The sequence below is a fragment of the Populus trichocarpa genome, chromosome 1, assembly GCF_000002775.5.
Source record: "Populus trichocarpa isolate Nisqually-1 chromosome 1, P.trichocarpa_v4.1, whole genome shotgun sequence".
Lineage (NCBI taxonomy): Eukaryota > Viridiplantae > Streptophyta > Magnoliopsida > Malpighiales > Salicaceae > Populus > Populus trichocarpa.
Window position 1 is genome coordinate 15252024 of NC_037285.2, and position 13677 is coordinate 15265700.

General features: G+C 32.3%; 1 protein-coding gene across 1 annotated transcript; it reads left to right on the forward strand.

The window, feature by feature from the left end:
* Window positions 1-2005: 2005 nt before the first annotated feature.
* LOC7490975 (probable 2-oxoglutarate-dependent dioxygenase AOP1) lies at window positions 2006-3585 on the forward strand. The gene is made up of 3 exons (XM_002298095.3): window positions 2006-2559; window positions 2659-2980; window positions 3235-3585. Exons 1-3 carry the CDS (start codon window positions 2183-2185, stop codon window positions 3475-3477), a joined length of 942 nt encoding a protein of 313 aa, XP_002298131.1. The 5' UTR covers window positions 2006-2182; the 3' UTR covers window positions 3478-3585.
* The last annotated feature ends 10092 nt before the right edge of the window (window positions 3586-13677 follow it).

Below are 13677 nucleotides of genomic sequence, written 5' to 3' on the forward strand. Positions count from 1 at the left end.
AAAAAAATTAACTACTTTGTTTTTCTATTGACATGAGATTGTGGTTTTATCCCAGAAATGGGGGATGTTACACATCACATCTCATTAATTATGAACAAGTAGTTCATGCTTATATTAATAAGATGTGATGGCACGAATAGTAGAATAATATTATTATGAGATTATATCTCTATCCCTCACATATCATATGAAACAAGTCAAGACAGGTAATATAAAAGGAAGCTTGAGTACACAGAAAAAAAAGGTTCAAAACCTTATGTTCTTATACATAAACACATTTCTTCTTCTTCTTCCTTAACTTCTACACTTTCTTCTCCTCCACTTTCTCTATCTTCATAAAAGCTCATTAATACCTTAATTAATATTTTTTTTACCACATAAAAATACCTTGTACTAACTTGATTTTTGGAGGGTCCCCCATCAATACTTTCAGGGGTCTCTAAGGGACATTGTGCAGGTATTCACTCAAGGAAAGATTTACAACTTCTGAAGAAAACTATTAAAGAAGAAGTTAATGCAGTCTAGAAGTGAAGATCATAGAACACTTTATGCATGATGTACAAGGGTCTTGAGGAATAATTTCTTATAGGACATTCTCTATGATTTTTGTAGCCTCATAAAAAACTATATAAAAATATAAAAAACTTAATTTAGAAAAAATAAAATATTTTTAAAAACATTTTTTAAAAAAAAACAAACAATATTTATCTAATTATCTCGTGTGAATGTATGTTTCTATAATAAGCCAAGGTTTTATTATTCAAGCATTGTAATCTACTTTCTTCGAAATTATCAAGGACAAATTGGATGAGGTAAAAGCCAGATGTAGCAATAGGGTATCACCGATTGTCTAGAAAGAACAAATTGAGACGAGGGTGCAAGCTAGTGCCATGACAGCAACTTGACAGTTGTATTTTCTGCTACTATGGAATCTTTCGACCTTATCTTCTCTCTCTTAAATTCTGAAAACTCCTAATTGCTGACATTTTAGCACAAATTAAAGCTTAATTGGACGCAAGTAGGTTCACTTAATAAGCTACAATGACAAAAAATATTAACCTAATTTCTTTTCGGTGCATGTCACTTTCCTGGTGCGTTGAATATCCAATAGATTTATAGATGCTGATGCTGTTGCTGTCGCAGGCCATATTGTCAAACAAGAAGATATAGGGCTGAATGAGAACCATAAATAAAACATTTTAAAATATTTAAGAATTATTTTTTATGTATATCTAGGTAAGCAGAGTCTTAAATAATTTGTATTCTGTATTTGATATTTTTTATTAAATGAAAAATAATTTTTATTTTATAAAATATAATTGATTAATAAATTTTTGTTTTGTTTTGTTAAATTGAGATTTTAAGGTTGCTTTTAGACTTTCCCGGCTCTAGACTGATAGATGCGGCTGCAATCACGAGCCTTCAGAGCCACATGGCAACAGTACAGGTATGGAGCCTGAGCAGTAGGAAACAAAAGTATTATTGTCTAATGACATTATATATTTGATAGCAATAGCACGTAATTTATCTAGTAGCCTTCGTAAATTTACTAATTAGGTTATCAATTTGCTTCAAGAGAAATCATTAATTTAAATTTTATAAATTTTAAAATTATTATAATTATTAATTTTAAAACTTATAATATTAGTTAAGATAAATGCAAGTATTTAATCCTGACATTCATATTAATAATAATAAAAAATAATTATTACAATTCAATAACTTAAATTATTATTTAACATTTTAAACTATAATTTATATAATTCTTTAATGTATTTTTTTAAATAAAAATTCTTCAAGTTTAAAAATTACATAGAATCATACTACTTTATATTTAATTTTTATTAAATAAAATATAACAATAAAATTCAAATTTATAACTACTCAAACAATAAATCTCTTATAATTTATCAAAAACTATTTTCACTCAATAAATTAAATTGCTAAATGATGCATCAAAATATTATCTATATATAATTGGCTAACCATTTTCTACTTCATAGAACTCTTATCCTTGAAGAAACATAATGCCAAAGTCTTTGGATACATCAATTTCGCTTGTTGCCTATCTCCTCTGAATATGGCACCATTGGATCAAGGAACCTATAAATACATGTGAAACAATATTTGTGTCTGTGTACTAGTTCTAAAGCAACAAGTTGCTAATCTTAAAATTATATATATGGGTTCCCTGTCACCTCCCGAGCTTCCTGTCATAGATTTTTCCAAGGAAAACATGAAGCCAGGAACAAGTTCATGGCTCTCCACATGCAAAGATGTCATGTATGCACTTGAGGAATATGGCTGTTTTGTGGCGGTGTATGACAAAGTTCCTCTCACGCTGCATAATGATCTCTTTAGTACATTAAAAGACTTGTTCGATCTTCCCATAGAGACCAAGAGGAAAAATGTTTCTGACTTGCCTTACTATGGCTATGTTGGAAATCAACCCTTTATACCATCTCTCTATGAAGGCATGGGCATTGATAATGCCATAACCCTTGAAGGAACTGAAGATTTTGCAGATACCATGTGGCCTGGTGGAAACGATCATTTTTGGTATAAGTTACTGGTTTTATACTTCTTTTAAACTCGGAAACCGCTATGCTTTTTGGGTTTTGATCACTAACTTGCGTTTTCTTTGTTTTTCTTGGTTAGTAAAACTGTGCTGTCATACTCAATGCTAGTATCAGAACTAGAGCAAATGGTAGTGAGAATGGTGTTTGAGAGCTATGGAGTATATCAGCATCATGATTCTCACAAAGAATCAACCACTTACTTATTTCGGATGATGAAATATAGAGGACCTGAGAAAAATGAAGCTAATGTTGGCTGTGACGCTCATACAGACAAGAGCTTTATAACAGTGCTTCACCAAAATCAAGTTAGTGGCTTGGAGGTGAAATCAAAGGATGGTCAATGGATGGGCTTTAAGCCCTCACCTTCATCCTTCATTGTAATGGCGGGAGAAGCACTCCTGGTAGGTCACTCCCGTCTAGCAGCCAAATCCTACGCATGAAACCACCAGTACTGTCTCTATAAATTATTTAGCACTGGTGCTTTTCAGCATCTTCATTGCATCTCTTGTTCTGTTTTCTCTTACAAAATCATTTGTCAAGATCATAGAACACTTGGACTAAGCTCACACTTCAATAGCTTAGACCTTAGATTAGTAAGTGGCAGTTTCAGCAGATAAATACATCAACATCTAATGATCTTGTTCTGTTTTGCAAGGGATGGAGTAATGACAGAATCAATGCTCCTTTCCATCGGGTGGTCATGAGCGAAAGCGAGCCAAGATACTCTGTTGGGTTATTTTCATTCATCAAAGGTATAATCAAAGTTCCTGAAAAGCTAATTGACGAAAAGAATCCTCTGCGATTCAAGCCTTTCGAGAATTTTGGATTATTGCGTTACTTCTTCACGGAAGAAGGTAGGGGAAAAGAGTCTACCATAAAAGCCTACTGTGGTGTTTAAGGCTAGTAGCCTAGTACTCTAGTTTGAAAGGAACTTTCATATGTTGTGAACACGGTGGATTTTATCTTCTCTTTTTCTGTTTAAATATGAACAATTATTCTTCTTGTATGGATATCTATTTTACATACAGACACCTCTCAAAGAGTTGATGGGTGGAGAAAGTACTATAGTACAGAATCAGGATAACTTGATTAAATCTTACAAGAAATTAAAATCTATAAGTTTTTTTTTTTAAAAAAAAAGAAAAACCCTTATGATTGGTGTACGACCTTATCCCGTTGTTGATGAGAGTATTTATTTTCAGAAAGACGCTTTTTTTTATATTATATAATAATAGATTCAATAGGTAGATTGAAAAATGGGATGGAATTGATTTTTTTTCCTCACGTAGAGGCAGTCTTGGGCGAATTATAAATCCATCTGCAAAGCTCCTAGCTGCTAAATTTAACAGTTTTATTGATAATTATTTTTTTTTATATTTACACTAATATTTTATCTGTGATTATTTTATCGATAGAATCACAAATAAAAACTATCAATTAGAAAAATATTTGTCAGTAAATTCTGGTCTGTTAACAAGTCTATCACTAATAAATTTACTGATGGTCTTACAAACGGATCATGCGTGCTAAAAATAAAATTATTCGCTTTACTATGTCGGTAATTCCCTTGGTACTATTTAACATATCACCAACAGGATAACCATATATAATTTCGTCAATGAGTTGCAGAGACATCTGCAGTAATTCTTTTCAAACTCTCTAGAATATATCAACAGACTTATTTTGTCGGTGAGCTAACAATTGTAGTGGCATTTGCTGTAATTCTTTTCCAACTCTCTAGAATATACTGACGGACTCAGTCCGTCAGTAACCCCGTCAGTAATAATTTAAAAATAATTTAAAAAAAATCTATTAAACAAAATTAGAAAAAAAATTAATAAAAAATTCAAATATTTAAAAATAAATTATCTTAACATAAAAATCAAATATTTATTACAAATTTATATATTCAACTACAATAAAACTAGAATAGAGACGACGTTCGAGAATGAGAAGGTTGGTCGTCCCCAAGACCATGAAGCATTTAAGGGGGTGTACATGTACCATACATCTGTATCTCATATCTATGACCATTCGGTGAAGTTCTTCATAATCCGCAGAGAGTCATTCATATTTTTTATTGAGATGGGTCATACGTTCTTGTACTCCTTAATCTAACAAGGCCGCGAACTCTGGAGACTAAGTGCTCAGGACCAATTGCAAGCACTCAACGGTTGAAACACTACGGGTTGTCCGCAAGTTCTCGGTCATAGTGTTAGAGAGCTCGTACACCTAATTTTTATTAGGTCCACCGGACAATCCTGCCTCCAATCACAAATCTGGATCGATATTCGGGTGGGTCAAAGGAATATCCATGTATCTCTCCTTCAACCGGCTGTTATATGTCTCCTGGAAATAAAAAATAAAATCATCAAATTCAAGTAAATAATAACTTAAGAAGAAAAACGGTTGGAAACTAATATACCACAAAATATTGAGCTCGACTATCAATGAACTGTTGCACCCTTTTTTGGAAGTCATCACTCCGCACGTGTGTTTCCATAAAAAGCTCCATTGAGCTTAGCTCACGTCGAAGAGTTATAGCTTGCAAGATAAAAATGTTGTCAGTTAAATATATTTATAAAAAACAACAAATTAAAAATGGGTGTAATTAAAAAAAAACCATCCACTTTGCATGCGAAATCAACGGAACGAAGTTGCTGGTGTGAGTGGTAACGGAACCATGAATTTGGCATCTCCGGTTTCCCATACCGGATTGTGTTTGTCATATGAAACGCTTGGACATCACGTGTTGAATGTATTTCGCCTAATATAGTCTCCGAGATGTATGGTGGCCTGAAATCCTTCTGAATCGTCACGTCATTCCAGCCTGGTAGATTGTTTTCTTTTGTATATTTTTAGATTTGTTTTGCGCCTCGTACCAAAAATCACGCAACCTATATGGTACAAACAAATCATCTATAAGTAAATGAAAAATAAAATTTTAATATTTGGAATAAAAAAATTATCATGATTTCGATATTACCTAGTTGTAGTGTGATTCTCTCAAACCCTTCTCACAACATTATCATTTGTTTCAAGTTTTCCCCTGCAGTAAAAAATAAAAAAAAAATTAGTAATTTCAATAAAGTAAATGAATTAACATAATAAAAAAAAATTAAATTAATACTAACCTTAAACCTTGAAAATCATGCATCGACCTACGGTTTCCATTCAGGATGTTTGAAAACTTAGCTCTATTGAAACAATGGAATTTTCATCGATGATTTAAATGCCGATGTTATTATTCCGGCAGCCTTAATGTTTATGAACCTAAAATTGGATAAATTTAAGGAAATATTATTTGTTCAAAAATTAGTAAACATGTCATTGTCAAAGCAAAACAAACTTACATTGAAAGGTCATCCTTCCACTACGCCTCGTACTTATAGGTGAATGGATCCCACTGTGAAGGTACCCCTTCTATATTGCGGCATTCCACTCGACGAGGCAACGTCGTGAGTTGATGTATGTGCCTCAGGTGCCTCTTCTTGGTCGGCATTCAATGACTCGTGGTTGTCATTATCACTGCCAAAAGAACTAGCAGTGATCTCTTGCTCATGACGTGCAATTGATTTTCCCTTAGGCATCTACACAAATTTACGAAAACAAAACAAACAATTTTGATATTTTTTGAAAAAAACATTTGGCAGTACCCCTCTTATATAGGAACCTACCTAAAAATTTTAATCCTACAAATAGACAACGTATATGCTACAAACTAGTTGATTTTATTCAATTTCTACCAACAATGTTGAATAATTTAATTTCGTAGAAAAATCTCATTTTCTACACGATAATATTTTTTATCCTAAATTTACTAGAATTTATTTAAATGGAATACATACAATATAATAATTAAAATTAATCCTACATATTTAATAAATATTACCAAAAACATTAAACAAAGAAAATAACTAAAATTCAACAAAATAATGAAAAAATTATTTCAATAACAACTACAATTCAACACAATTATTTCTAAGTGCTAATACTTGTGATCCTAAATTCACAAAAACAATCTTCTAAATTGAATATAATACAAAATAATAATTCAATTTAATCATATACATTTAATTGAAATTGAACAACAAATTTGAAAATAATAACTAAAAATCAACAAAATAATGAAAACAATATTTCAATAACAACTAAAATTCAACAAAACTATTACTTCATAAAATTATAAAGAACAAATAATTGAACAAAAGCAAAGACAAAAAAATAAAAAATAATTCAAAAAACAAATAAGGAATAAGGAATGAAACATTCTTACCTTAATGGCATGTTTAATTTTAGAGTTAAACTCGGTGTGGTAAAACAAACAAAAAAACAAAAATACATTGTTAAAAAACCTTAAGAAATAAGAAAAATAAGAAGAAAATACTGCAAAACATTTACTCACAAATACATGTTGATTATATTAAGAAAAAGGAAGCTTGATTTCTAGCTTTGATGTTTGAGAGACAGAATTGAAAAACAGACTAGAGAGAATAAGAGAGAATAACTAAGTTTTTAAGCCAAGAGAAGAAAATGAAGGTCTAGTATTCTCGTGGAGCTTTTATATTAGGTTTTACGGATAAAAGTATCGACGAACAATTAAATATTATTATTTTAAAATATTATGTTAGTGATTTCGTCTGTAAAGTCAAATTGAAATTTTTGATTCGCGCTAAAAATTCCTTTAGATTTTTTAATTTCATCCATTATTCCATCGGAAAAATAGTAAATAGTCAACAGTCAGAAATCATTAATTACTAGCGCGTTGGAATTCTCATTTCGTTGGTGATTCCATTGGGAAACCTATAAAAACATGCACCTTAGTCAGTAAAACAATGACTGTCAGTGTGTTGGAATTCACATTCTGTCGGTGATTCTGTTGGAAACATTAAAAATTTTAATTAGCATCACCAACTTGAGAAGGGGAACAATTCCCATCGCCTATAGAATATACCGACAGACACAGATCGTCGGTATACCCGTGTGTAATGAACATAATGAACAGTACCAGGGTGAAGGGGAACAACTCTCATTGCCTCTTAAATATACTAACGGACACAACCCGTTGGTATACCCGTATATAATGAATACTATAAACAGTGTCAGGGTGAAGGGGAACAATTCTCATCGCTTTAAGAATATACCAACAACCACAACTCGTCTGTATACACGTGTGTAATAAACACTATGAACAGTGTCATTGCGAAGGGGAACAACTCTCATCACCTCTGGAATATACCGATGGACACAGTCTGTCGGTATACATGTGTGTAATGAACACTATGAATAATATTAGGGTGAAGGGGAACAGTTCCCATCACCTTTGGAATATACCAACGAGCAATGTCTGTCGGTATACCTGTGTGTAATGAACACAATGAATAGTGTCATGGTGAAGGGAAACAGTTCTTATCGCCACTAGAATATACTGACGACCATAGCCCGTCGGTATACATGTGTGTAATGAACACCATGAATAATGTCATGGTGAAGAGGAACAATTCTCATCGCCTCTAGAATATACCGACAGACACAACCCATCGATATACTTGTGTGCAATAAGCAACCGTTTGTATTTCCGTCAGTGTGAAATAATGTCTAACGCCAGATTCTATCTGTATTCTCAATTTATCCATCCTATAAATACTTAAATTGATAGATGCACACTCAACACAATAACACCAGTTCACATCACAATAATAAAATAAATATTTCTTTGTAGTGAATTTCATCCACAAATATTACATTATAGTTTATGGCATTACACTTTCGTGTTTTGTAAATTAGTCAAAATTATCTTCTTCTTCTTTAATTGACTCATCTTCAGTTCCATCATAATCTTCTACGTTGATTTCATGGTTATCATCATCTTCATCGACTTGTGTATGTCCACTGAAGCTAAATACAACATTCAACTCCCCAACGTCAACATCAACTAAAATATTATTGGCAACGTGAAAATTTGCATTTTCTTCTAAGTTAATTGAAGGAGCAACTCTATCTGGATCAACTAACTCACCAACTTGAAATACATCATCTCCCATATTTGATTCATTGTTCTCATTCTAACAACCTCGACACGAACTCTAGGTTTGGTTTTCAATATGGATAACCAATCAACTCTTGAACAATCAGTTCTAAAGAAAAGAGTGTATGTGTAATAAACTTGCTGGCATTACTTGGCAAAAACAAAAACATTATTGGTGTTGCAAAGTTTAGCTTTTGAATTAATCTTGACCAAACCATGATGGGAATCTACTTTGATTCATTTATCAGTGGTGTCATACCAATATCATTTGAATAAAAATACTATAATCTGCTCGTTATGATACTGCAATTCAATTACCTCTTCTAATTTCCCATAATAGACAACTTCATACTCAATAGAAGTCGATCCCTTAACACAAACCCTTTTGATACTCATTGTAGCACATATTCTTCTGTATAAAACACATGTCCATTGATGAAATACTCATTGTAGCACATCACTTTTTTCTTCAGGACCCAGACTTAGTAAAGACAAAGTAACACTAGCATTCCCTCCTAATTTATAAACCTGGTACATGAAGTATAACCATAAACAATTAATGAGAAATGTGTAATACAATTAAGTATTTTGATAGATAATAATAATTAAGCAGTACTTATATGTGTTCTGAAACCATGTCAAAAATTATTCATCTTGTAATCGAAAGATTTGAGATTTGGTCAGTTGTGAGTTTTGGGACAATAAATATTGACAATGTTGCTTATGAGGTATTCAATAATGTATCAATTTAAATGCCGATATTATAAGAGATAAATTATTCATTAATAACATAGTTTAAGTAGTATACTTACTGAATAAAAGGTCTCAGTTCTTCACAGTTAAAAAGCACATAATTATATGTTTGTCTTAATTCTATTTCAAACGAATATCTTCCCCTAACGGCATTTTTTGGTGCAGATCGTCCAAGATGGTAGAATATTGATAAGTTCCCACTCGAAGGCACTTCACCACCATCGTCATGCTTTAGAATGTGATTGATTCTTGTTCTCAATTGAGGCTCTTGTTCTCAATTGAGGCTCGAAATAGTATAAGATAAATGTTGACACCTCTCCAACAATATAGGCATCACAAATCGAAGCGTCAACATGCGTCTTATTTTTAACTTTTTTTTAAGATTGAACAAGTACCTGCATGGAATTAAATGAATGTTTCAAATTATGGAAAAAATTGACAGTAAATTTTTAATTACATTACTTGTGTAATCTCTAACCTCTCAAATGGATACATCTATTTATACTGGACTGGACCTCCAACTGTTACCTTAAATGGTAAATGTATAGGTGATGCTTCATCGAGTTAAAAAATAATAGAGGGAATATCATCTCAAGTTTGCATATTTTCGGGATGATATTCATTTCAAGTCTTTGAATGCGTTATGTCTGCAACTTGTTGAAGCATATATCTCTAAAGAAATGATTGATCTACATGAGTGCATCTTATATCCTCTTTAATAATAAATCTCAATAAGCTAATGGAATGACTATTTGCATAAACACGTGACAGTCATAGCTTTTCATTCTATACAATCTACAATCCTTCAAATTAACCAACCTTGATATGTTCTAGGCATGTTCATCAGGAAAACGCAGACTCTTAAGCCATTGGTAGACAAGTAATTGTGCATTTTTGTCTAAAGCAAAGCTTGCTCTAGGCTTTATGACTTGTGACCCAATATAAATCAACTCCATATTTTTATGATGACAAAACAAAGCTATATTCATTCTAGCGTTAATGTTGTCCTTTGTCTTCCCCTTCACATCTATAACTGTGTTGAGAATGTTCTAAAAACTTTTCTTTTCTTTGTTCATGACATCAAGGTTATGGCGGAGTAGATTGGTCTTCCAATATGCAAGTTTCTAGAAAATACTTTGTTTTATCCAATTGTGGGTCAAACCAAAACCAAGAAATTTCTGCTTACCAGATTGAAAACCAAACACAATGTCATTGTACTCGGACACCATGTCATACAAAGAAGTCATCTTTGTACTTGTGATATTTTGGCAAGAACTGCTGGTGGCAGTCAAAATAGACATTTTACCGCCGTTTGTTAGTATGAACGCCTTGTTATTTTCCATGTAGTATGGACATGCTAGTTTTCCATACGTGCTCTAACTAGAAAATATTCAATAAGCTGGAAAATCATTGATAGTTCACATCAAAGCTGCCTTTATATTAAAATTATATTTCCTCGATACATCATAAGTCAAAGCCCTGGATGACCACAAATACATCAACTCATTAATCAACGGTTGAAGACAAATATCTATATTCCAACCTGGACTATTAAGATTAGGTATGACCATAGATAAAAACATAAACTCTAGCCTTATAAACATCCCTGGTCGCAAGATGTAAATCGTGAGTATAACCTGCCAATAAGAATAAAGAGCAACAAATGACCTAAATGGATTGAATTCGTCTATATATAACCCAAGACACATGTTCCTTTATTACACTAAAAACTGAAGATGCACACTATTAAAGTGTTTTCATGCTTCACCGTTGAAAGAGTGCATTATCACTTCATCCACTGCATCATGTGATTGGTGCTATGTCATGTTGATTAGTACTTAAAAGTGCATTTTTATCAAGGTTTTATATCATCATTTTGCACTTGAAGTATCAATAACTCTTTAACTAGAGCATGTTTTATAATAACAAGTCTCATAATATAAGATAGCTTTAATTTATGGTAAATACTCAATTTAAATGCAGGCATATCTCACAATTCAAATGATTGATTGATGTGATTAACTATTGAAAGTGAAAGGACAAAGAAAAGGCTAAGCTTAGAAAGGAGATACTGATTCAATTCAAATTGGAACACTGTTCAGTTATTGGGTCATATCTGGAGCTGTAGATCTTGGATTTCAGTTTGATTTATATGGATAGAAAGTTAAGAAATAGGCCTACAATGTTTATGAATAGTGGTAGACCCAAATCTACCTTTTTTAAATTTAAAGTTTGGCCACAAAAGAGAAGTCAGAATCTGTTCTGTAATCCAGCCCAAACACTACTCAGAATTTTACCTATAGCTGGAGTTCTATAAGGCAAAATGACGTAAATTTTGGTGGGTGGAAGGATAAGACAATTTCCAACAACTTTCATGAGACAACCTACTCAAATTCTGATGTTAGCAATGACATTTCATCCAGACAAGAGCTTGAGGGCTATCCAACACGTCCACCAGAAGCACTACTCAGTAGTTTAGCCATATCTTGAGCTCTAGTGATCTAAATGCTCTGCAATTTTATGGGTGGAAAGATAAGATGATTTCCAACAACTATCATGTGGAACACTTTACCAAATTCTAATTGCATCAATGTCATTGCATCCAGCCAAAATGCTTGAGTACTGCTGTCCACCAAGTCCACTAAATCAATAGTTGACCACTACATCAATAATCAATTACCAAATGAATAGTTCTGAATTTTAGCCTATAAAAGGAAGCATTTGCCATTCATTTAGGAATCTTGGTTTTTCAGATCAAGATCTTACTCTTGCTCTCTTTCTTTGTAATGTTCAAGTTTTATTCCATGTTATATTTTCCTTAATCTCTTGTTTATGCTTTTCATTTCCTTTACTATACTTAGTTAACTTATATCATGTTTATGCTCTTATACTGTTTATTTATGTTTTTCTTCTTCATAATGTCTAGCTAAGTTAATTATGTCAAGGTGAAAAGGTTTCACTAATGGTGTTAGGATAAGTATAATATAAACTCAATATGAACTTCAATGTTTATATCCTAAACAACTTGCTATTAACATGTCTTATCATTTTTATCTTATTAAGTCTTAATACCTTGCTTGTTAAATGGTTAATCTAGATTTTATGTTGTATAACACTTGGTACATCAAATACTTGATCCTACATAGTCTTCGACCAACATCGTTATTATGAGAGGAACTTGGTTTGTTGTCAACATAAGTCAGCATCATGAATACCTGATAAAATTAATAAGTATGTTATTACGTAAATAAGATGATTAATATGTAATATGATCATGTTGATAATTTATAAAGAGTTTATACTTTACTTATCTCTAATACTATTACTGGATCCTCTAACCTTGACATTTGTTTTTATCATTGTTTAATCTTCACATTAATCTTACATCTCAAAATCCTCTTTAACTTATCATCATCATCATCATCATCATCGTTGTTGTTGTTGTTCTTCTTCTTCTTATTATTATTATTTATAATTTATATAGTTCACCTCCCTGTGGTTCAACCCCAGTCTTGCCGGGTTATTTATTACTTTGACACTCCTGCACTTGGGATAAGACATCAACTCTTTGATCGTGTCAAGTTTTTGGCGTTGTTGCCGGGGAGGTAAATTCTTGTGTAAATTATAATATTTATTTTATTTTCACTTTTCTTGTATCTAACTTGTGTTTCTTTTGTTTTCTTCTTCCTTTTATTCTCTTCTTACACGTGCATGAGAGTTTGGTCACGTACATTAAGTGGTAGACTTTGTAGGGTATCCTCATCATTTTCAGAAAATATGGCCGAAGAAGATAACCAATCACTTTATAATGAGAATAACGAGAATAATCGAGTTAGAACACTAAGAGACCACATGAATCCAACAAGAACAAGTGCACCCTCATGTATAGTTTTCCCTCCTGATGCATCTCACTTTAATTTTAAGCCAGGCAGTTATTCAACTTTTACCTTCTTTTCATGGCTTAGATCTAGAAAATCCATACTTGCATTTGAGAGAATTTGAAGAAGTCTGCAACACCTATAATGACTTAAATTGTAGCATGAACACCATCAGATTAAAGCTTTTTCCTTTTTCATTAAAAGATAAAGCTAAAACATGGCTACAAAATCTTAGGTCAGGATCCATTCGTGCTTGGGATGAAATGCAACAACAATTTTTAAAGAAGTTTTTTTCATCTCACAGAACAAACTCTTTCAAAAGACAAATCACCACTTTCACTCAAAACCAGGAGAAACATTTTACCAATGCTGGGATAGGTATCGAGACTTGCTTAATATTTGCCCTCATCATGGTTTGGAAACATGGAGATTGGTTTCA

Coding starts and splice junctions, on each gene's coding strand:
- LOC7490975 (XM_002298095.3), top strand. CDS start 2,183: ATGGGTTCCCTGTCACCTCCCGAGCTTCCTGTCATAGATTTTTCCAAG. Junction 2,560..2,658: donor GGTGGAAACGATCATTTTTG/GTATAAGTTACT, acceptor TTTCTTGGTTAG/TAAAACTGTGCTGTCATACT. Junction 2,981..3,234: donor TGGCGGGAGAAGCACTCCTG/GTAGGTCACTCC, acceptor CTGTTTTGCAAG/GGATGGAGTAATGACAGAAT.